General features: G+C 50.3%; 2 protein-coding genes across 2 annotated transcripts; one reads left to right on the top strand and one right to left on the bottom strand.

Annotated features, from left to right (window-relative positions):
• The first annotated feature begins 2,300 nt into the window (after positions 1 to 2,300).
• LOC130472979 (eppin-like) lies at positions 2,301 to 7,127 on the top strand. The gene is made up of 4 exons (XM_056844485.1): positions 2,301 to 2,366; positions 4,257 to 4,452; positions 6,499 to 6,666; positions 7,092 to 7,127. Exons 1-4 carry the CDS (start codon positions 2,301 to 2,303, stop codon positions 7,100 to 7,102), a joined length of 441 nt encoding a protein of 146 aa, XP_056700463.1. The 3' UTR covers positions 7,103 to 7,127.
• Positions 7,128 to 15,538: 8,411 nt separating this feature from the next.
• LOC130473424 (kunitz/BPTI-like toxin) lies at positions 15,539 to 18,556 on the bottom strand. Its single transcript, XM_056844945.1, is given in 5 exon segments — positions 15,539 to 15,656; positions 16,340 to 16,343; positions 16,998 to 17,133; positions 17,135 to 17,172; positions 18,472 to 18,556. Coding segments are annotated over 5 exon segments (381 nt in total).
• Positions 18,557 to 20,785: the final 2,229 nt, after the last annotated feature.

Genomic DNA, 20,785 nt, shown 5'->3' with positions numbered 1-20,785 from the left:
CTCCAAGGAAATTGTCCTCTGACACCTGGAGATCAGTTGTAATCCCAGGGGATCTCCAGCCACCACTTGGAGGTTGGCACCCCTAGTTTGCCCCCCATCTCAGGCATCAAGGCTGGCAGTGCCAGGGCTGCAGCTACTTTTCTGCCCACACAGCAAGTGAGATCACTCTCCAGCCAGGGCCCTGGTTGGCTCAGGACATGCACATTCCCAGATCCCTCACCGTGCCCTCCTGTTTGTGCCTGCAGAGTATGAAGCACCCCGTGGCTCCGTGCCTGCTGCTATTAGGAGCTAAGCAGTTGCAGGCATCCTGAAGGGCAGGATTTGCCACCCGGGGTCATGGGCAGGTCATCAGTCTCTGAATAAGGGCGAGATCTGAACAACAAGCTAACCAGTTGGAAAGAAAATGCATCTGTAACTTTAAAACTCTCTGCATTTTATTCATGGCAGCCACCAAAGAGGTGGCGGGATGCCAGTGAGGAAGAGATAATGCGGCATGATTTTGCTTGTTTCTTTGTCTGTTTAAAATATTTATATACCTCCCTTTCTCCCAGGCCTCCTGGGCCCCAAGGTAAGAACAATGTAAAAACAGTATAAACAGTTTAATAAAACAAGACATCACCCTGCTCGATGAAGGACCAGCCTAGAGCATCCCTGATGAGTCTTTGTCCAGCCTCTGCTTAAAGACTGCCAGGGAGGGGGGAGCTCACCACCTCCCTAGGCAGCCAATTCCACTGCCGAACAACTCTTCCTGTAAAACTGTTTTTCCTAATATCCAGCTGGTACCTCTCTGCCCACAACTGAAACCCATTATTGGGAGTCCTCTCCTCTGCTGCCACCAGGGACAGCTCCCTGCCCTCCTCTAAGGGACAGCCTTTCAAAGACTTCAAGAGAGCAAGCATGCCCCCCCAACCTCCTCCTCTCCAGACTCAACATTCCCAACCTCTTTCCTTGTAGGGCTTGATCATCCTCGTCGCTCTCGTCCGCACCCACTCCATTCTGTCCACTTCCTTTTTGGAGTGAGGCCTCCAGAACGGCACACAGGGCTCCAGGTACAGCCTGACCAATGCTGCACACAGCTAGGGTTGCCAGGTCCCTCTTTGCCACCGGGGGGAGGTTTTTGGGGTGGAGCCTGAGGAGGGCAAGATTTGGGAGGGGTAGGTCTTCAATGCCATAGAGTCCAATTGCCAAAGCGGCCATTTTCTCCAGGTGAATTGATAGGGTTGCCACCCTCCAGAGAATCCAAACCAAAAAAACAGCGAGGTACCGTAGGGGAAACTAAGCAAGAAATTGACAGCACCCAAGCTCAAATAACAAGCATTGTAATACAAATTAAGTAGTACAAAAATAGAATGATGCAAATGCAAACAATATACAATGAAAAAGACAAACTGCACTAAGACACCTATGAACAAGGGGAAGGAAGGAAGGATCTCCTGCTATTACAATTGATCTCCAGCTGATAGAGATCAGTACACTTGGAGTAAGTGGCCACTTTGGCAATTGGACTCTATGGCATTGAAGTCCCTTCTCTTCCCAACCCCCGCCCTCCTCAGGCTCTGCTCCAAAACCTCCCACCGATGGCAAAGAGGGACCTGGCAACCCTATGAACTTATCTCTATCAGCTGGAGATCAATTGCATTAGCAGAAGATCTCCTGCCACCACCTGGAGGTGAGACACATATACATAAAATACCACTGAAACGGATACACTGAATATGATGGTTTGTATAATTTAAAAAACGTGATTTCTAACAAGTTATGCAACAAAGCAATCTATACACGATGTGTGTATGTGTGGTGGTGGGGAGACAACTACAACTCCCTTGAAGCTGTGCAAGAATATATATGTATGAGGTCCTCAAAATGCAGACAGTTCAGGGCTTCCCAGTTCTAGTCCAACATGTTAACGATTAAATCACACCAGCTCTCTGGCTTGTCCAAGGTAGGACTTGAACCCAGGTCATGCCTAATCTTCCTGCAGGGCACTTGCTTGACATGGCTCGTCACCCTGCCTGGTGCCACCTGCCTGTCTGCCCTGACAATGGACGTGCACCACCGCAAAGCTCCCACCCAGCCGGCTTCCCCGTGTCTGGGTGTCACCCATCGACGCCACCCCTGACTGTGAGGAACCTGCCTGTCTGGGCAGGGCGGGGCTCTGGGGCCGGATTAGAGGGGAATTCAGAGCTGGAAGCCTGCCCTGGGCAAGCCGTGGCCCATCCCCCGGAGCCAGCCCCACCTGCCTGGCCCTTTAAAGCCCGCCTGGTTCGGCTGTCGGGCCTCAGAAGCAGCTCTGCAGCGCCATGAAGACGGGCTGCCACCTCCTTGCCCTGCTGGGCCTGCTTGCCCTGGGGGCCCAGCTGTCTTCTGCCAGCCAAGGTAAGCACCATGCGGCAGAGGGGGGGGGTGCCATAGGTGAGGAGGATGCTACTTGGGGGGGTTTCCCTTTCACATGTCTCCCAGGTGTGACTGTACCTGTGGGAGAACGGCAAACTGCAGCCGTGGACATCCCTGCCGCCAAAGTTTCTTGGGCAAGCAAGCGAACTGGGCTGGGCAGGCTGCTGCCCCGTCTGGAAAGACTCGGCTGCTAGGGTTGCCAGTGAATAGGGTTGCCACCTCCAGGTTGGGAAATACCTGGAGATTTTAGGGGTGGAGGCTGAGGAAGGCGGGTTTGGGGACGTAAGGGATTTCGGTTTGGTATAATGCCCTACAGTCCACCTTCCAAAGCAGCCATTTTCTCCAGGGGAACTGATCTCCTGGAGACCAGTTGCAACAGTGGGAGATCTCCAGCCACCACCTGGAGGTTGGCAACCCTACCAGTGAAGTAGTGTGCGATCAGAGGGTAGACCCCGAGACCCTCAGAAGCTTTGCCAAGGAAGAGATGTTGAGGCAGAGCTCCCACCTAGTTGAGGCAGAGCTCCAGGCGGCCTCCACCTAGTGTTGCCAACCTCCAGGTGGGGCCTGGAGTCCTGCTGGAATTACAGCTATCTCCAGGCTACAGATGAGCCCTGTGGCGCAGAGTGGTAAGCTGCAGTACCACAGTCAAAAGCTCTGCTCACGACCTGAGCTCTGCTCAGTTCCAGGTAGCCGGCTCAAGGTTGACTCAGCCTTCCATCCTTCCGAGGTGTGTCAAATGAGTCCCCAGCTTGCTGGGGGTAAAGGGAAGATGACTGGGGAAGGCACTGGCAAACCGCCCCGTAAACACAGTCTGCCTAGTAAACGTCGGGATGGGACGTCACCCCATGGGTCAGGAATGACCCGGTGCTTGCAGAGGGGACCTTTTCCTTTACCTTTTACCAGGCTACAGAGATCAGTTCCCCTGGGTGAAATGGCAGCTGTGGAGTGTGGACTCTGTGGCATCACATCCCTGCTGAGGTCCTTCCCCTCCCCAAACCCTGCCCTCCCCAGCCTCCACCCACAAGTCCCCAGGAACTTTCCAACCCAGAGTTGGCAATCCCACCCTCACCCTTGCATTGTCTGCAGAGCTGCAAAGAATTCTTGGACCAGACTGTGCAGTTGCTCGGGGCAGTGAATTTTCTTTGGCCGGCCCTGCAGGTTGCAGGGAGATCTCAGTCAGTGAGTCTCAACCTAGACATGACGGGGCAGATCTCCTGCAACTAACCCCCCCCCCAAAAAAACTAACCCTAATTAAAAGAGTTATGTGCCTGCTTTGAAGATTGGGGGCTGGTTAACCCTTTCCTTCGGTTCCTTTTCCTACATGTAAATAACCTACTTCCTTGAGCTCCAGTGAGCTGTGGGAAATCAAGTTGGGACTGCTTCATGTCCAGGGAGAACTTGAACCCAGGTCTTCCTGGTCCTACTGTAGGTACTACGCAGGGACCCTCTGTGTGAATTGGATAATCTGAGGTTTCTTTTCGCAGGGGTGGATTTTAATATTACATTGGCAATTTCCAAGTTTCTCCCCAGTTGATTAACATTAATTCTCAAGTAATTAATTCTTAATCAATTAATTCTTTATTCTCTATTGTTTATCCATATAAATACATGGATACATATATATCCCCCTCTTCTTTTAGTTTTAATTTTAGTGTGACCCTGGTCAGAGCCGAATTGGCTGTATAAGCAGTATCATTAAAGTAGGTACTACACCACGAGGGTGGTCTATCACAGCCCCCCTTTCACACCCCGAGGTTTATGGGGAGGGGCTCCTGGGCCAGCCTAGCTGGAGCCCAGCACTTCTCATTTGGGAAGTTAGGCCCTGGAGGTGGGCACAGTTCCTCCCTGCTGTGTACTTCAAGTGTGCCCCTTCCTTTACAGCCAAGGACGGGTACTGCTACCACGTGGCCCCTCTGGGGGATGTCTTTGACCAGAAGGACTGCAGCGCCTGTCTCAAGAACAAATCCTGCTCCACCTGTGCCAACGACACCCAGTGCCCTGGCACCCAGAAGTGCTGCCCAGGAGACTGTGGCTACGTCTGCCAGGAAGCTGTGCTGAGTAGGTGCCCCCCGCCACCGCTGCCACTGCTGCTGCTCTGGGGCGGGTCTCTTTCTGCTGATCCTGTTGGGAGGGAGAGGGGCTTGGGAAAGCAATGATAAGAAAACCCCTTTTCACCTCCCGCAAGAATTCTGGCAACTTGGACCCCTTTGACTTTTGCTGTTTTCAACGGGGTTCTCTTTCTTGAGCCAGCAAACACTGCCAGGGTCTATTCTGATTGCCAGTTTTGGCCCCGTAGTGTCACAAGGGGAGGGGCCTTGGCTCAATGGGAGAGAATTGGCTTGGCGTGCAGAAGGTCACACGAACACCTGAAACTGCCTTATACTGAATCAGACCCTTGGTCCATCAAAGTCACTATCGTCTACTCGGACCAGCAGCGGCTCTCCAGGGTCTCAGGCTGAGGTCCTTCACATCACCTACTTGTCTAGTCCCTTTAACGGAGATGCCAGGGATTGAACCTGGGACCTTCTGCATGCCAAGCAGAGGCTCTACCACTGAGCCACAGCCCCTCCCCGAGGTCCAGGGTTCAATCCTTGGCATCTCCAGTAAGGACCCGGCAGCAGACAATGTGAAAGATCTTTCTTTCCTTGAGACCCTGGAGAGCTGCTACCAGTGTGAGTAGGCAATACTGACCTGGATGGACCGATGGTCTGATTCGGTATCAGGCAGTTTCACATGTTCACATTGCTGCACGACGGCTGCTGGTGGTGGTGGTGGGAGCGGCGTTGCCGAAGTGTTGACATCTGAACACTGTCTGTGTCATGGAAGTGGGAGGGGCAGGAAGGCAGAAGAAACCGGGAGGGCTCCAGGCTGCTTTTGGAAGGCGGCTCCCAAGCCTCGGTTGCTGCAGGGACGGGCGGACAGGCCTGGACTCGTGGCATTAGAGTGGACCATGTGTGGCCTTGACAGGGCGACCCTCTTCCAGCTGACCCAGCACCCTCTCAAGACTCCCTGTTGCCTTGGCACAGATCCGCCAAGCAGACACTCTACCACTGAGCTACGGCCACTCTTTTTAAAACTTGTGCTTTTGAAGCTGGTTGCAAGAAATACTTTTTAAAAATTAAACACCAGCACAGTCGTAACAACAGGAAGCCATTCTGCTTAAGCAGCAGGTTTCCTTTTGAATGTTGTCCTTCTTCTGACCCTGCTGCCTGCAGCCCTCAGAAGAAACGGGCTAGTTAGAACTTGCATTCAGATGAATGAAGCTACAAGGACGGGAGCATGCTGGAGAATTCCCCCTCCCCTTGCAATTCACTCTGTTCTGTTTGAAGTGGTCGTGTTGCAGCCTGTGAGCCCAGGGAAGGAAGGAACATACCCATACCCTCCCCACACACACACACACACACACACTCATGCACATGCATATACATTGCCAAGTGGGGTTGCCAATCTCCTGGAATTACAACTGACCTCCAGACCACAAAGATCAATTCCCCTGGAGAAAATGGCAGCTTCAGAGGGTGGACTTTATGGCATTATACCCCGCTAAGCTATCTTCCCTCCCCAAACTCCACCCTCCTGAGGCTTCACCCACAAATCTCCTGGAATTTCCTAACCCGGAGTTGGCAACTCTATTGGCAAGTGAACAGTTTCCAGTCATCCAGCACAGAGAGGCAGGTGCTCCTTCCTGGTCTCTTACCAGTACCGTGACCAGAAAGGGCAGATTTGGATGCAATATTCAGTTGAGGGAGAAACTGTGTGCATGGGGGGTGGGGGCAAAGCTGCAGATGGAGCCAGTGACTCTCCCCCCACCCCCGGACTGCCTGTGGCTCAGTGGCAGAGCCTCTGCTCGGCATGCAGAAGGTCCCAGGTTCAATCTCCGGCATCTCCGATTAAAGGGACCAGGCAAGTAGGTGACGGGAAAGACCCTCTGCCTGCGGATTCCCAGGGCTGGTCTGTTGGGTTTGTGCAAGGGACCGTCCAATGTCCTTCCCCTCTCACCTGCCTCCCCAGTTGACCCTGGTGGGGAAGGGCCTGCAAATGTCCCCCCCTGCCCATCTGACCCCCCCCTTTGTGTTCTCTCCCCCCCCCCTCTGGATGCCACAGACTTCTGCCACTTGCCCTCCGTCTGCGGGAACTGCAAGGCGATGTTTTCACGGTTCTTCTTCAACGCCTCCGCCCAGAAATGTGAGCAGTTTGTCTACGGGGGCTGCGGTGGAAACAAGAACAATTTTGAGACCGAAGAGGAGTGCTCCAAGACGTGCGTGCCCGCCGGTAAGGCTCTGGGTTCAGGAGAGGGCTGAAGCCTGGCTCTTTGCTGCCCCAGTTGGGACTCCATCTTTGGCACCCCACGATCTGAGTCACACTCAGGAGGTGGGGGGAGCCTGTGGGGCTGTCCTGGTGAGTTCCAGCCCCCACTTTACTGGTCATTAGTTGCAGTCAGATTGGGACACTGTTTCGCAGGCAGGGGAGGGGAGAGGAAAGCGCTCTGTTTCCTAGTCACAGCAACCAAACAAAGTGAGACCTGGGACCTGCATAGAGCTGGCTGGATTCCATGGGGTGGGGTGGGACTTCTTTGCTTCTTAGGCGCTTTTGTTTGGCCATTCAGCTTTGCAGGCCTCTGCAGTCTCAAGGAAATCAAACTTCTGAGCAGGAACCGAGTTGGCTTCCTATAAACTATCCTCTTTTCTCCCTCCCAGGCAAAGCCTAGAATGAGAAAATTGTGGGAGAAGCTTCGCCCTCGGTTCCCGCCTGACCCTCCCGGGGCGCAAGGTCCAACCAACGTACCGCCCGGCCCTGCAGCACCCTCTTTCCTGGCCCGATGGAACAAGTGGCAAGTGCACGGCCAACATGGACTCTGCTCCAAACAATTAGGCAGGAGGACTTGGGAGTGATGAGGCTGTTTTCCTTCCAGGTCCTGGGACTGCCTTGGCAGTCCTCCGTTTCCCATGCGGTAGGAATAAATACGTGGCAGAAGCGCATCTCTCCCCATGTGAGCCCTGACCTGAAGGGCAGTCTTCCAGCAGCCTGAAATTGTGTCTCTGGCCAGTGAGGGTCAGAACAATCCCTTGTGCTCTAGGCCATTTCTCCTCCTTTGTGTAAGGGTCAGAGCATCCTTCCTTGGTCCCAGCAAGGCCTTTGGGGGTTAAATCCAAGGATAGCCCCTTGGGGGTTAAATCCAAGAACAGCTGCTTGTTGACTCATGGAGATGACCTCTTCCTTGATCCACGCTGGAGTTGGCGTCTGTCCCTCTCACCCTGCCCATTTCACAGCCATGCAGGCTGCCGTCTCCTCCTAGCATGTGGCCAGATGTGCATGCAGAAGCCTTGGGCCCCTGAGGGCAGCAAAGAATGTGATGGCCTCATCTTTTTGCTTCCATGCATGGTTAAGGGCTTTGGCATGAAGGACACACTGCACTTGCCCAAATAATGCTCAAAGCAAACTTTCCATTGGGAACCCAGAGCTGGCTCCTTGCAAAACAGAAGAGAACCCGCAAACACTTGACTCTGGTGGAGGCATCACCCCCTCAAGAACCAAACGGCATCACTCTGGGCCAAAAGGCAGAGCAGGCAAACCTTGACCGATCCCGGTCCAGGCTCTGGAAGATCTGGAATGGTTTGATCATTGGAGTTTCCAGTTCAGGTGGTTTTCACAATCATAGGATCATAGGATCATAGAATCATAGAGTTGGAAGGGACACCAGGGCCATCAAATCCAACCCCCTGCACAATGCAGGAAATTCACAACTACCTCCCCCCTCCACACCCCTAGTGACCAGAAGATAGCCCAGATGCCCTCCCTCTGTGTCTGGATTCCTCCACTTGCAGTCAGATGTGACTTGTGGGTTCCCCTCAGTTCCCACGCATGCATGGTCCCAGTTTGGATCAGCCCCATGGGACACATGGAGAAGGGGCTTCAGCATTGCCTATTCCGCTTTCCCAACCAAAAATGGCCCAAGGGGTGCTGTTTGCCCCACTGGGCTCTCCTCCCCACGGTCTCTTTCCTATTGCATTTGCAGAAGGCCTGACAATCGTGATTTCAAAAAGACAGTCTTTAAAAAGCCTCATGAAAGGGCACCGGGGAAGGGGAGTTCAGCCTCTGGCTGGCTGCGCTGCCTGTGGGACAGCCTTCAACTTTTTTCTTTGCTCAGCACTTGTGAAAGCCAGCCAGGTTGGACTGGTGAGGGGACAAAGGGCAACCTCTCAGAGACCCAATGCGGCTGCTGGTGCTGGTCAGTTGGAAGCCTTCTGTCCCTCGCCTGGGCCTCCCTCTCCCCTCTTCTTGCCATGAGATGGGTCAGCAACGCGCATAGCAAGTGGATCATCCGGAAAGGCCCAACCATCTCGCCTTCCTTGGAGAAGCGGTCCGTTGCTTGGAATTCAGGGGCAACCTTTTGGTCCCACCTTTGGAGGAAGAGAAGAGCTGGAGCGCTGGCTTCATCCCACTTGTATGTGAACCCCCAAATCTTCCTGAAATATATTTTTATATTCATTTAGTAGTGTTCTTGTTTTTAATTGTGTTCAGTCGGGTTGATCTAGGACATATAAGCAAATAAAAGCTGTCTGCACCTGTGTTCTCTTCCTTGCATGGTCCCCAATTCCAGCATTCAGGCTGGGTAAATCAATGATGCCCCAATAGGGTTGCCAACCTCCAGGAGGGACCTGGAGATCTCCTGGAACTACAACTGATCTCCAGACAACCGAGATCAGTTTGCCTGGAGGAAATGGCAGCTTCAGAGGGTGGTCTCTGTGGCACTGCAACCCTGATGAGGTCCCTCCCCTCCCCAAGACCTCCCACCCCCAGGCTCTACCCCCAAATCTCCAGGATTGTGGTTTGTTCTCATCTACAATCCCTCTGCCTCTAACAGGGTCTGTGAAAAACCACAAGGTCAAAAAACCTGCATTCCAAAATGCAAACCTGAAAGCAAAAAGAGGTCACTTAATTGCTTAAATGTGTAGTAGACCCTTCAAAAGACATCTACAAATACTACATAAACTCAATTTCCAAAGAATAAAACACAGACTGCTCCAACCCAGAGATAAAATGTCCCGTCCCATTTACAGAAGCTTGATGGGATGTTATGTAGCAGGTGACATTGTTTATAGCAGCACATTTCCTCCCCCAGGTTGTTGGCAACCCTTGCTCCCCCTGAGACGCACTGAGTAGCCATCCAGACAACTAAGTTGCCATCCAGACAACACCCACCCCCTCGGTGGACCTGAGCTGCTCCCTCATCCGGGGCTGCCCAGGGGGGTCTGCTGCTGCCAGACAATGGGTGCCAGGGAGAGGGAACAGGTCTCTGGGTCTCCCACAGCTCTTATGGCAACTGATAAGCCATGGAGCTTGATGGAGGGGTGTTCAGGGAGGAAGGGTGCTAAGGAAAAGGGTAGCTGATGGCAGTGACAGGCAGTTTGGGTGTGGGGAGCAGGAGGTGTGCAGGGGAGGAGGAAGAAGAAGAGTTGGTTTTTACATGCCGACTTTCTCTGCCACTTAAGGGAGAACAAAACCATCTTACAATCACCTTCCCTTCCCCTCCCCACAACAGACACCCTGTGAGGTAGGTGGGACTGGGAGAACTCTAAGACAGCTGTGCCTTGCCCAAGGTCACATAAGAACATAAGAAAGGCCCTGCTGGATCAGACCAAGGCCCATCAAGTCCAGCAGTCTGTTCACATAGTGGCCAACCAGGTGCCAGCTGCCAACCTCCAGGTGGGGCCTGGAGTTTTCCCAGAATTACAACAGATCTCCAGACTACACACATCAGTTCCCCTGGGGAAAACAGCAGCTTTGGAGGGTCACCCAGCTGGCTTCATGTGCAGGAGTGGGGAAACAAACCCAGTTCAGCAGGTTAGGGTCTGCCGCTCATGTGGAGGAGTGGGGAATCAAACACAAATTCTCCAGATCACCCCTCTTAACCACTCCACCCAGGGCGTGGCCCATCAGCAGGGCTGTCCCATCCACCATGAAGCTGTTTGTGGTGAGAGCGCTGTTCCAGTGGAACGTGCCTGTCTTGGCAATGTTTCCTGCCTGGCTCTATGCGGCTGCAGGGGAATGCATAATGCCCTTGGCTCTTTCTTCCTTTGTGTGTGCCTGATTGACTCGTTCTGAGCATGGGAGACAAACTCCCCTTTTGGCCACCGTCCATCCCCCCCACCCCCGAGGCCCAAACCTATGTCTCTTATTTGCCACATGTAAGTTGGGTATAAGGTGGGCAGCTGCAGCTGGCAACTCACCAGGAGGGATTGGGGGGCAGGGACCGGCTGGCAAGTGACGTCACTGCTGCTGTATTGCATGCTGGGGCACACCCCATTTTTCGCCCACCTTCCTTGGAAATGCCAGAGGGAACTGGAGAGCTATAGCAGGAGATCCGGTTTTTCTAGTTGGGTTCGGATACATTTTTTTTCCTTTTGGCCCTGGAATGACTTGATTCAAGCCTGCATCTCTGCAAAAAATGGATTTCAGATCTCAATTCTGTGTCGATTGCCATCAGAAACTATGACTTTGGGTGAGACTGCAGTGATACTGCACCAGGTGGGTTGTTTTGCATCCTATGAGGAACATCTAGCCACAAGTAGCTGCACACACTTGGAAAGCACAAATGTTGACTGCTGAGAAAACATAAAGTCTCTAGGACACAGGGGCCAGCCTACAACTCTGACCAACAGGAAGACCATTCTCATGGCTGGTAAGAAGAGCTCTGACTGGCATGTAGTTATGGAATACTCTGGAGGGTGTTGTGGGTGTAGAGGGTTTTGCTTCCCTTGGGAGCCCAAGTAAGCATGAATGGAGGAAACATTCTACACCCCTGTGCCCACCTGGAAGGAGTGCACTGCCACCCCTGACCACGAGAACTGTAGAAAAGTCCTGGGAGGAGTTGGACTGACAGGAGGCTTGTCTGCTTGGAGTCCATCTGCTGTGAGAATAGGGAAACCAGGTCCCCAGATTGGAGGGACACTTTCCACCTTGAACACATGAAGCTGCCGTATACTGAATCAGACCTTCGGTCCATCAAAGTAAGTATTGTCTACTCAGACCGGCAGCGGCTCTCCAGGGTCTCAGGCAGAGGTTCTCTCACATTACCTACTTGCCCAGTCCCTTTAACTGGAGATGTCGGGGATTGAACCTGGGACCTTCTGCCAAGCAGATGCTCTACCACTGAGCCATCAGCCCTCCTCCCCTGCCATCGCTCAGAGGGACAGCAGGGGGCAAAATGAGAATCACCATTTCTGGAGACGTCATGATGTCTCTTCTGACACAAATGTGAAGCGATGTCACTGCATAGAGGTGATGCTCTAGCATTTGCCCATAAACTCTTTAGGTTGGGCCAGATTTGAAATCACTGCACCATAGGGTTGCCAACTCTGGGTGGGAAAAGTCCTGGAGATTTGGGGGTGTAGCTGAGGAGAGGACAGGGTTTGGGGAGACCACAGTGGGGATGCAATGCCATGGAGTCCACCTTCCAAAGCAGCCATTTTCCCCAGGGGAACTGATCTCTGTCATCTGGAGATCAGTTGTAATTCCAGGAGATCTGCAGGCGCAGCCTGGAGGGGAAAGGTTGCTGTGGGGGGAGGAGCTGCCTGGGAACCCAGGGACACCGGGCAGGATGGCAGAGGAGGCCCACATTGACGGGGTAGCCAGGGAAGCTGTGGAGATGCGGCAGAGCAAGACAGAAAGCCTTCAGCACCGCCAAACGGCTGAGTGGCAGTAGGGTGAGGGGGTGGGTGAAATGGGCTGCACGGAGAAACAGGAGCAGGAGGGGCAAGGAAACGCCTCTTGTCGGCACCTCTGCTTAAACTGTAAGTGATGTTATCAAGAGTTGCCAGGTCCCTCTTTGCCACCGGTGGGAGATTTTGTGGGTGGAGCCTGAGGAGGGCAGGGTTTGCGGAGGGGAGGGACTTCAGTGCCATAGAGTCCAATTGTCAATGCGGCCATTTTCTCCAGGTGACTGATCTCTATCGGCTGGAGATCAGTCGTAATAGCTGGGGATCTTCTGCTATTACCTGGAGGTTGGCAACCCTAACATCATCACATAGGTGACACTGACCGCTCCCCCTCTCTTCCCCCTCCTGCTTCCTCCCACTGACTGATGGGAGAATTTTTCCTGCTTCTCTCCTGGTTCTTTATATAATTGGAAATTCTCTGGGTGCTTTACTCACCAAAAACAAGGACCAGAGGATATGATAGGAAAGACTGACCATTTTCACAGATACTCTTTAAACAATACACCAGACGTATAACAGTGAACCATCCTAGTTTATTAGACTTACAAGAGAAATATAAGGCAAAGAAAGAAGCAAATACTTGACTAAATATATAAGACAGAAATTAGCATACCCACACACAAGTTGACGTACAGACAAACAGTTACAGAGGCCTCTGGGTCACTTCCAGAGAGAGAGAGAGACAGAGATGGCAACCATTCAATGGGTCCGTGGTCTCTCCGTGGAAGGATGACGGGCTGGCATCTTGGAGATTCTTTTATAGGCTGGCCCGTTAACAGAGGGTCCCAACCTGACACCTCCCCTGCAAATTCTTCAGGAAATGAGCCCCACAAATCATGACTATTCTTGTTTGGAAATATCTTATTCTCAAAACTTGTTACTCAGTTCCAGAGTCTCTGATACTGTTTGTTCTATCCGTCGACCAGTGTACAAAAAACAATTTCCCCCATGGCGTAAGCAGACAACTTGCTTCCTGTTCAAATGACCTTGTTATCATAAACATAGTTTAGGATATCCGATGTGTTTTGGGTGATTAACTCCTAGCACTGCAATCTCCTATATCCTTTAAGGTCAGAGGCCCAGTTGGAGCTTGGGGTCAGCTAAAAGTCAGGTCTTCATATGGCTTTTACGCTACAGACTAATAAAATTGGTTCTTCTTAACCCAAAGCAATGTTTAATATAAAAGAATAAAAGAATTCTCGCCACACTGACCAACTGAGAGTCAGCGGGCAACAGAAGCAATGGGTGGTAGACTGCCTGCAATAACTGGGCAGTTGGGAACTCTCTGTCTCCCCAACCTTCTTGGATCCTCGGATAGGTAGCTGTGAACCTGATTTTGCTTACCAGGGAACTGAGCTATGACCAGAAGGGCAGGAAGATGGTCGAGGAGCAACGAGCATTTCAGTAGTCAGAACGGCTAACGTGCATTAATGTTCCTTTTCTTTCAAGCCTGTTTGTAGGGCACAGCGGTGTATGGTTCATATCCCCACAACCTGGTGTGACCTCTGCTGGGGACTGGTTTCAAACAATACTGGAGATTCATATTATGCTTGTTTATGCTGATTCACCGTCTGTTGATGTGTCCCTGTGACAAGGAGGAAGCGGAGGAGGCCAGGAGACCAACCCCCTGGGTCGAAGGCAACTCCACACGACACCCTGCCCCTCGGAAAGCAGCTGCTGAGCTCAGCGGCCAGGGCAGGAGTTTCCTGCTTTAATTTTTGTGACAACTGACCTGGTGAAGTATTCTGGTGAGCTCAAAAGTCTGCACAATGCTTCGTGCCATTGCCGTTGGTCCTAATTAAAGGCATCACATGGATTTTGTTTCTCGAGCCTCTGGAGGACATGGGGAAAATGTATGATGTCCTCCTGCCCCCTAGTGGGGCCAAAGTCCCATATGATATGTGTCTTTCTATATTCATGTTTTTAACTCTGCATTCATGCACGCACAGTTAATGCAGCTTTATCCGGGATCCACTTTTTCGGCTCCCTTTATCTGCTGGCATTTTTTTACCAGTAAAAAAGCACTGAAAAATACTGAAAAAATATTTGTTCCAGTTTTTTTTCCTGGTTCAGTGGACACGGTGGCACCCACAAGCTTTAAAAGGGGGTTAGAGAGATTCATGGAGGAGAGGTCCATTAATGGACACAGTTAGTAAAGGGAACCTCCACATTTAGAGGCAGCAGTCCTGTGAATGCCAGTGCTAGGGGGCAGCTTCAGGGGAAAGCCTCAGCCTCTCTGCCCTGCCTGTTGACCCTCCAAGGAAACTGGTTGGCTACTGTGTAGGGTTGCCAATCCCCAGGTACTAGAAGGAGATTTCCTGCTATTACAACTCATCTCCAGCCGACAGAGATCACCTGGAGAATGGCCACTTTGGCAATTGGATATGGCATTGAAGTCCCTCCCCTCCCCAAACCCTGCCCTCCTCAGGCCCCACCCCAAAAACCTCCTGCCGGTGGTGAAGAAGGACCTGCCAGCTCTACTACTGAGTGAAATGGGATGCTAGACTAGATGGGCCACTGGTCTGATCCCGCACGGCCCTTATGTTCTTAATCACAGTACAGAGTATTCAATGGACATCTTATGTTATACAATTTCATTTTTAGCTTGTTTTTACTCTGTAATTCAGCTTGAGTCTCAGTGAGAAATGTGGGCTATAAATAAGCTTAATAAATAAATTCATTTTTCCTGATATGTGTAGCTGGAAAGTTCACCTTCATCCTGTCAAACAGGAGGCAGAAAATACAAGCACTGGAATCTCCAGTTCTGGAGAGATAAATTTGTCTTATTTTCATATTGATTAAAGCTAAATTGTACCCTTGGATCCAATATAGTTCAGAGATTATGGGCTATTCAGACATTATTATACTGGAAACAATTCTCAGTATCTCTTTAAAATATTTGTGCATGTTTCTGTTGTCCAGACTCTGCTTTACACTGTTTTGGGAAAACATTCTCATATTTTTAATTATTGGATAAAATCCCTTTCAGTGCAAGCAGACAGATCAATTAAACTCTGCCTCCAGGAGCCAGGCTCTTTTAGTTCACTAAAGGGAAGTTATATCTGACATGGATGGCCTGATCTCATCAGATCTTGGAAGCTAAGCATGGTCAGCCCTGGTTAGTACTTAGATGGGAGACCACTGCAGAAGTCCAGTGTGTGTCGCTATACAGAGGCAGGCAAAGCCAAACTACCTCTGTCCATGTCTGCCCCTGAAAACCCTACAGGTCGCCATACGTCAGCTGCAATGACAGCACACAAGGGGAGCTTCTGAGTTGTGTAAGACTGAGTAGGTTTTGCAGCTGTATGGGTTTTTTATCAGTTTATTTTTGGGCTTGCCAACCTGCATTTGCCAGAAACTTGCAAACAGAGAATACAATGCATCGATGCCTCTTGATTAGCAATGCCGGGTCAGGCCCCAGAGCTTCAGGAGGGAGTTTGGTCTACACCGCAGCCTTTGAGACCCCAACACTGGGTCCAGATCACAGGAACGTGCTCGTGCCAGTTGAGAGGGGTCTGACTCTGCATCACGGTCATGGTAATTCTGCAAAAAGAAAAGAGTGTCAGCTGCACCGCAAAACAGAACCAAAGCCTGGAGGAAGTCGTAGCCTGCAATGCCGGAGATTTCCATCCAGGCTTTGAACAACTTTTCAGTTGTTATATTGCTGCACTTAAAGATGAAGACATCTTTAAGTGCAGCAATATAACTTCTTGCAACAAGGAGGGAAATGGACTCATGGACAGACAGGGGAATTTCATCTACACGATTTCATCAGAGCTGAGCTGAAATGGAATTCTGCACAAATGGAGAAATTTGGCAACATTTTCAGAGTTGAAACCAGTTGAATGTTGGAAGGTTTGCAGTGTAACATTAGAAACATTATTTGAGGAGACCTTTTAAAAAACACCCCTCAGTGTGAGGATTTTAAGGCAATCGTGTGAAATGTAAAATTTCACCTGGTTTCTAAACTGCTTAAATAGAATTGTGACTGTGAGAACACTCTCCTCTCTCTCTCTCTGCAAGAAAAACATCAAGTCACAGTGAACTTATGGCAACCCATAAGGCAAGTGATGTTCAAAGGGGTTTTGCCATTGCCTTTCTCTGTGTAGTAGCTTTGGACTTCCTCAGTGGTCTCCCATCCAAGTTCTAAACAGGACCAACCTTGCTTAGCTTCTGAGATCTGACAAGATCAGGCTAGCCTGGGGCTATCCAGGTCAGGGCATTACCTGACTGTAGAAAAGGTAAAATACAAAGTGCCCGTTTAAGGTCTCAAGTATAAACTCTTTGGATTTCCATCTGTTTGAAACAGAATGGGGGGTGGTGGTTTTATTTCAATGGAAACAAAGGGATCCTTAGCAAAATTGCCTTGAAAAATGAATTCACTTTTAAAATATTGTCGAAGGCTTTCACGGTCAGAGTTCATTGGTTCTTGTAGGTTATCCGGGCTGTGTGACTGTGGTCTTGGTATTTTCTTTCCTGACGTTTCGCCAGCAGCTGTGGCCGGCATCTTCAGAGGAGTCACACTGAAGGACAGTGCCTCTCAGTGTCAAGTGTGTAGGAAGATATAGTCAGAAAGGGGTTGGGTTTGAGCTGAATCATTGTCCTGCAAAAAGTATCAAAGGTAATGTGGTAATGTAATAAGGTAAAGGTAATATTAATGGACCGTGCAAGACGGATCTGTGAACCACAATTGGCGGAAGGTTTTTTGGGCAGAGCCTGAGGAGGGTTTGGAGAGGGGAGGGACTTCAATACCATAGAGCCCAATGGCCAAAGAAGCCATTTTCTCCAGGTGATCTCTATCTGGAGGTCAGTTGTAATAGCAGGAGATCTCTAGCTAGTACCTGGAGGTTGGCAACCCTGCCTGGGCCCCTCTGTCACACTCACCTCCAGCTGGATTTTCACAGGTGTGTTGACATTTCTCAAGAGTTTCAAAGTTGTTTACATTCCCCTGGCAGCCACCATAAAAGAAACGCTCACAGTTCTGGGTGTGGGAATTGTAGAAGAAACGGGGTGTGAATGCTCTTACACGGTCCCACCTTCTTAGGGAGGTAGCAAAAATCTGTGGAACAATGCCTGTTATTGCAGAGATGCAAAAGACATGTGCTGGTATGTCTTGATCACAGATGGTCTTAGTGATTTTCTTGTTTTTAAGATGAGAGAACCTCCTAAAAACGTAGATGACTCTTTTGGGATTAAGATCGTGTGTCCCCTCCCCCAGATTTGCAGCTCTGGCTTTGGTATGTTGATTGATCAGAATGGTTGATCACTGTCAATTTAATGATAGCATATTGGGGAGGGGCTCTGGGTCAGTGGTAGAGCATCAGCTTGCATGCAGGAGGTCCCAAAATTCAACTCCTGGTGTCTTCAGTTGAAAGGACCAGGCCGCAGATGACGTCAAAGACCTCTGCCTGAGACTTGGGAGAGCTTCAGCCAGTCTGAGTAGACAAGACTGACCTTGATGGACCAAGACTCTGATCAGTATAAGGCAGCTTCCTGGGTTCATGTGTTCGAATTACAATATGAAAGGTGCCTAAGGCTACAGAAAGGGAAGGGATTCAGCAGTTTGGAAGCCCGGGGTTGCCAAAAAAAAAAAAAAGGTACTTCGTATTGAGTGTGGGTTATCCTGACAATCTAAATCTTTTGTTGTTATCTACAAAGTTTGCTGATTAGCTGTTTCCTCTGAGTCCAGACTCTTCATGGAAAAAAACAGTCTGCGCTGAGTCTAGTATGCTGCCCCTCTGGCTGCCCCTCTGGACCTTCTAAGAAGCCCCTTCCTCATACGGAGCAGGCAAAGGTAGGTTTGCCAACTCCAGCATTGGCAATTCCCGAAGATTTGGGGCGGGGGCACAGCCTGGGGTGTGATTCCATAAAAACCGCTCTCTGAAGCTGCCGTTTCCTTCAGGGGAACTGATCTCTGCAGCCTGGGGATCAGTTGTTATTCCAGGAAAACTCCAGGCCCCAGCTGGAGGATGGCAACCCTTGATAAGGGCCTTAACTGGCTGCCACCACTATGGCTATAGGCTTGACTGGGCATGCCCAGAGCCACATCCTGCCCCACCCCCCAGGCAAATTCCCTCTTCAGTCAAGGCATGCCCTGCTGAATGGTCCTCTCTCTGCTTGCAGACCTGCGTGTGGAAGAATCCCAAGGGCGCCATCACCCCAGAGGGCCAGTATAGAGCCAGCTGTACTTCCAGATGTCATCTCAATCCATGCAGCTCCTTCCATTTTATGGACAAATCCCCCAGACTTCCTTTCCATCTATACACAGCTCTCTCCCGCCCAGTCCTTCTATAGTTACAGCAAAATACAAGACATTCTGTTCTGGGGCTAGCAAGAGAGAGGAGCAGGAGTCTCTTACCTGGACGTTTCTGAGCAGAGACCAGCGTCAGCTCAGCCCTGAAGGCCATGAGCCCCAGGAGGAGGAGATGGAAACCCAACTGCATGATCAGCAGGTTGGAGAGTCCACTGCTGGCTGATCTATCCGCTCACTTTAATATATACTGTTCTAGTAAAACAGGTTCCATGGAGGGGATTTCAGAAGCAGCAGATCAAGGAAGCAGGCGGAAGTGGTGGGGGGGGGGCACTTTCCAGTTTCTAGGATCTGTCAAACGTCTCTTGCAAACTTTGAGAACTGGCATAATTATGTACTTCTAAATCCTGCACCTTCCAGAAGTAGTAGCCTGTCCTAGTTAACATAGTTTAAGATAGGTTCTGAGCATAGGGCGAGAGGAAAGTGGGTTTTCTTTTCACATTTTCTCTGTGTCATTGTTCACCCTGATGCTTTGATAGTTCAAAGTTGCAAAGTTGTGATAGATCAGTCCGCATGAGCTTGTAGGAGCTCTGCAGGAGATGCAGCACACCTGTGAAACTTTTGAACAGCAGTGTAGATACAGATTACTAGATATACAAATCCATTTGGAAGGAGATTTGTTGCCAGCACCAGTTTACTACCCAAAACAAATCGCCTCTGCTCCCTCCCCAGAGAAAAATGGGAGTTAAGACATGTGCGCAGGCAATTTTGCCCTTACCCATTTGCAGGGTAGGGTTGCCAACCTCCAGGTAGTAGCTGGAGAATTTCTCCTATTACAATTGATCTCCAGCCGATAGAGATCAGTTCACCTGAAGAAAATGGCCGCTTTGGCAATTGGACTCTATTCTAGGCTAACATTCCTAGGTGAAGTCCCACTTGGGGGCTGGCATCCCTAATCAACAAATACAATACATTAAAAACCAGCCTAAAAACACTGTATATGGATCCCACCAGCAAGGTATTCTCCCTTTACCCAGGTTCAGGCTGCCCTAAACTTTCTACAGAATGACACTCTTAAAGCCTTGTTATGAAGTCAAGAAGGCAGAAGTCCACCTGACCTCCTCCAGGAGGCCGTCTCAGAGGCAGGGCACAGCCTCTGAAAACACTTGCCAGCCTATGCCTGTTTATTTCTGGGGACCTCCTTGTTCTTATACGAAGTGCTGCCCGGATTCAGGACCCACCTGGCAGAAGATGAAGGCTCCCACACTCCTGGCATTTCACAAATTATGGAGCACAGAACAGTTCGGGGTGGTGGTGTATTTTTATAACGATAATAAGGCGACATCCTAAAAGCCATACTCGACTTAATATTGACCAACAGGCAAAAGATGTTAGATGAGGTGAAGGTGGTGGGGACTTTAGGGGGAAGTGACCATTTCCTCTTAGAATTCCTTTTGCTGTGGAGACCAAGGAAGTCCATAGCCACATGTGTCTGTTAAATTTTGGTAGGGCCGATTTTAATAAGGCATGATGAGAATCATTCCATGGGCAAGACTGCTGGAAGGGAAAGGAGCAAGTGAAGGGTGGACTCTCCTAAAACAAGTGTTAAGTCCGCGTGGGGAGGACACACGAGGTCAAGACGGAGCTCCAACAACAATGCTTTATTGTAGTACAGAACAGAACTGAGAACTGTATAACCATGCCCTGCTTAAATGCTCCCCTGGCCCCTGGTGGCCGCTCCCCCCCGATCCGTGATAGGGGAAAACAACCCCCGGGTCACCAATGGCATGACCCTGCTTAGGACCAATGGGATGTGTTGGCTCGGCCAATAGCACGAGCAGGTTTTAGGAGCCTTCGCCCGGGACTCAAGCTCCTAGGTTTTCCCTTGCTACGATCTTCGCTATTCACATACATTACAACAAGAGCTCTTGAATGCTCAAGCCATTACTACTCCAGTAAGAAGGAAACATGGTAGAGGATCCAAGAAGCCAATGTGGATGAACAGAGAACTCCTTGATGAGCTAAAGGCGAAAAAGGAAATGTTCAAGAAATGGAGGCAAGGATGTACCTCTAAAGGTACATTGCTAGGCACCGTAGGTCCGCCATCAGAGAGGTCAAAGCTCACAATGAGCTGACGCTGGCCAGGAGGGCTCGCTACAACAAGAAAAGCTTCTTCAGATATGTGAGGAGAAAACACAAAGGAAAAGAGGCCACAGGCCCACTGTTGGGTGAAAATGGAGAAACTCGGAGAGAGGACAGAGAGAAAGCAGAAAGGCTCAATGCCTATTTTGCCTCAGTTTTCCCCTGAAAAAGAGAATACATTTAATATGTTTTGTTCAGATGACAGCTTTGTTTCAAATTTTTATTGAAATCCACCTAGAGACTCAGTGAGTAATGCAAATGAATAAAAACCAATAAGCTG

This window comes from Euleptes europaea, chromosome 2 (genome assembly GCF_029931775.1).
Source record: "Euleptes europaea isolate rEulEur1 chromosome 2, rEulEur1.hap1, whole genome shotgun sequence".
Taxonomy (NCBI): domain Eukaryota; kingdom Metazoa; phylum Chordata; class Lepidosauria; order Squamata; family Sphaerodactylidae; genus Euleptes; species Euleptes europaea.
The sequence above is the reverse complement of the archived record's forward strand: the minus strand, read 5'-3'. Positions and strand labels throughout refer to the sequence as shown.

What these genes read in the sequence shown, in the direction of transcription:
- LOC130472979 (XM_056844485.1), top strand. Translation starts at nt 2,301, where the DNA reads ATGAAGACGGGCTGCCACCTCCTTGCCCTGCTGGGCCTGCTTGCCCTG. An exon ending in TGGGGGCCCAGCTGTCTTCT is followed by an intron (nt 2,367 to 4,256) that starts GCCAGCCAAGGT and finishes GTGTACTTCAAG; the next exon opens with TGTGCCCCTTCCTTTACAGC. An exon ending in CTGCCAGGAAGCTGTGCTGA is followed by an intron (nt 4,453 to 6,498) that starts GTAGGTGCCCCC and finishes TGGATGCCACAG; the next exon opens with ACTTCTGCCACTTGCCCTCC.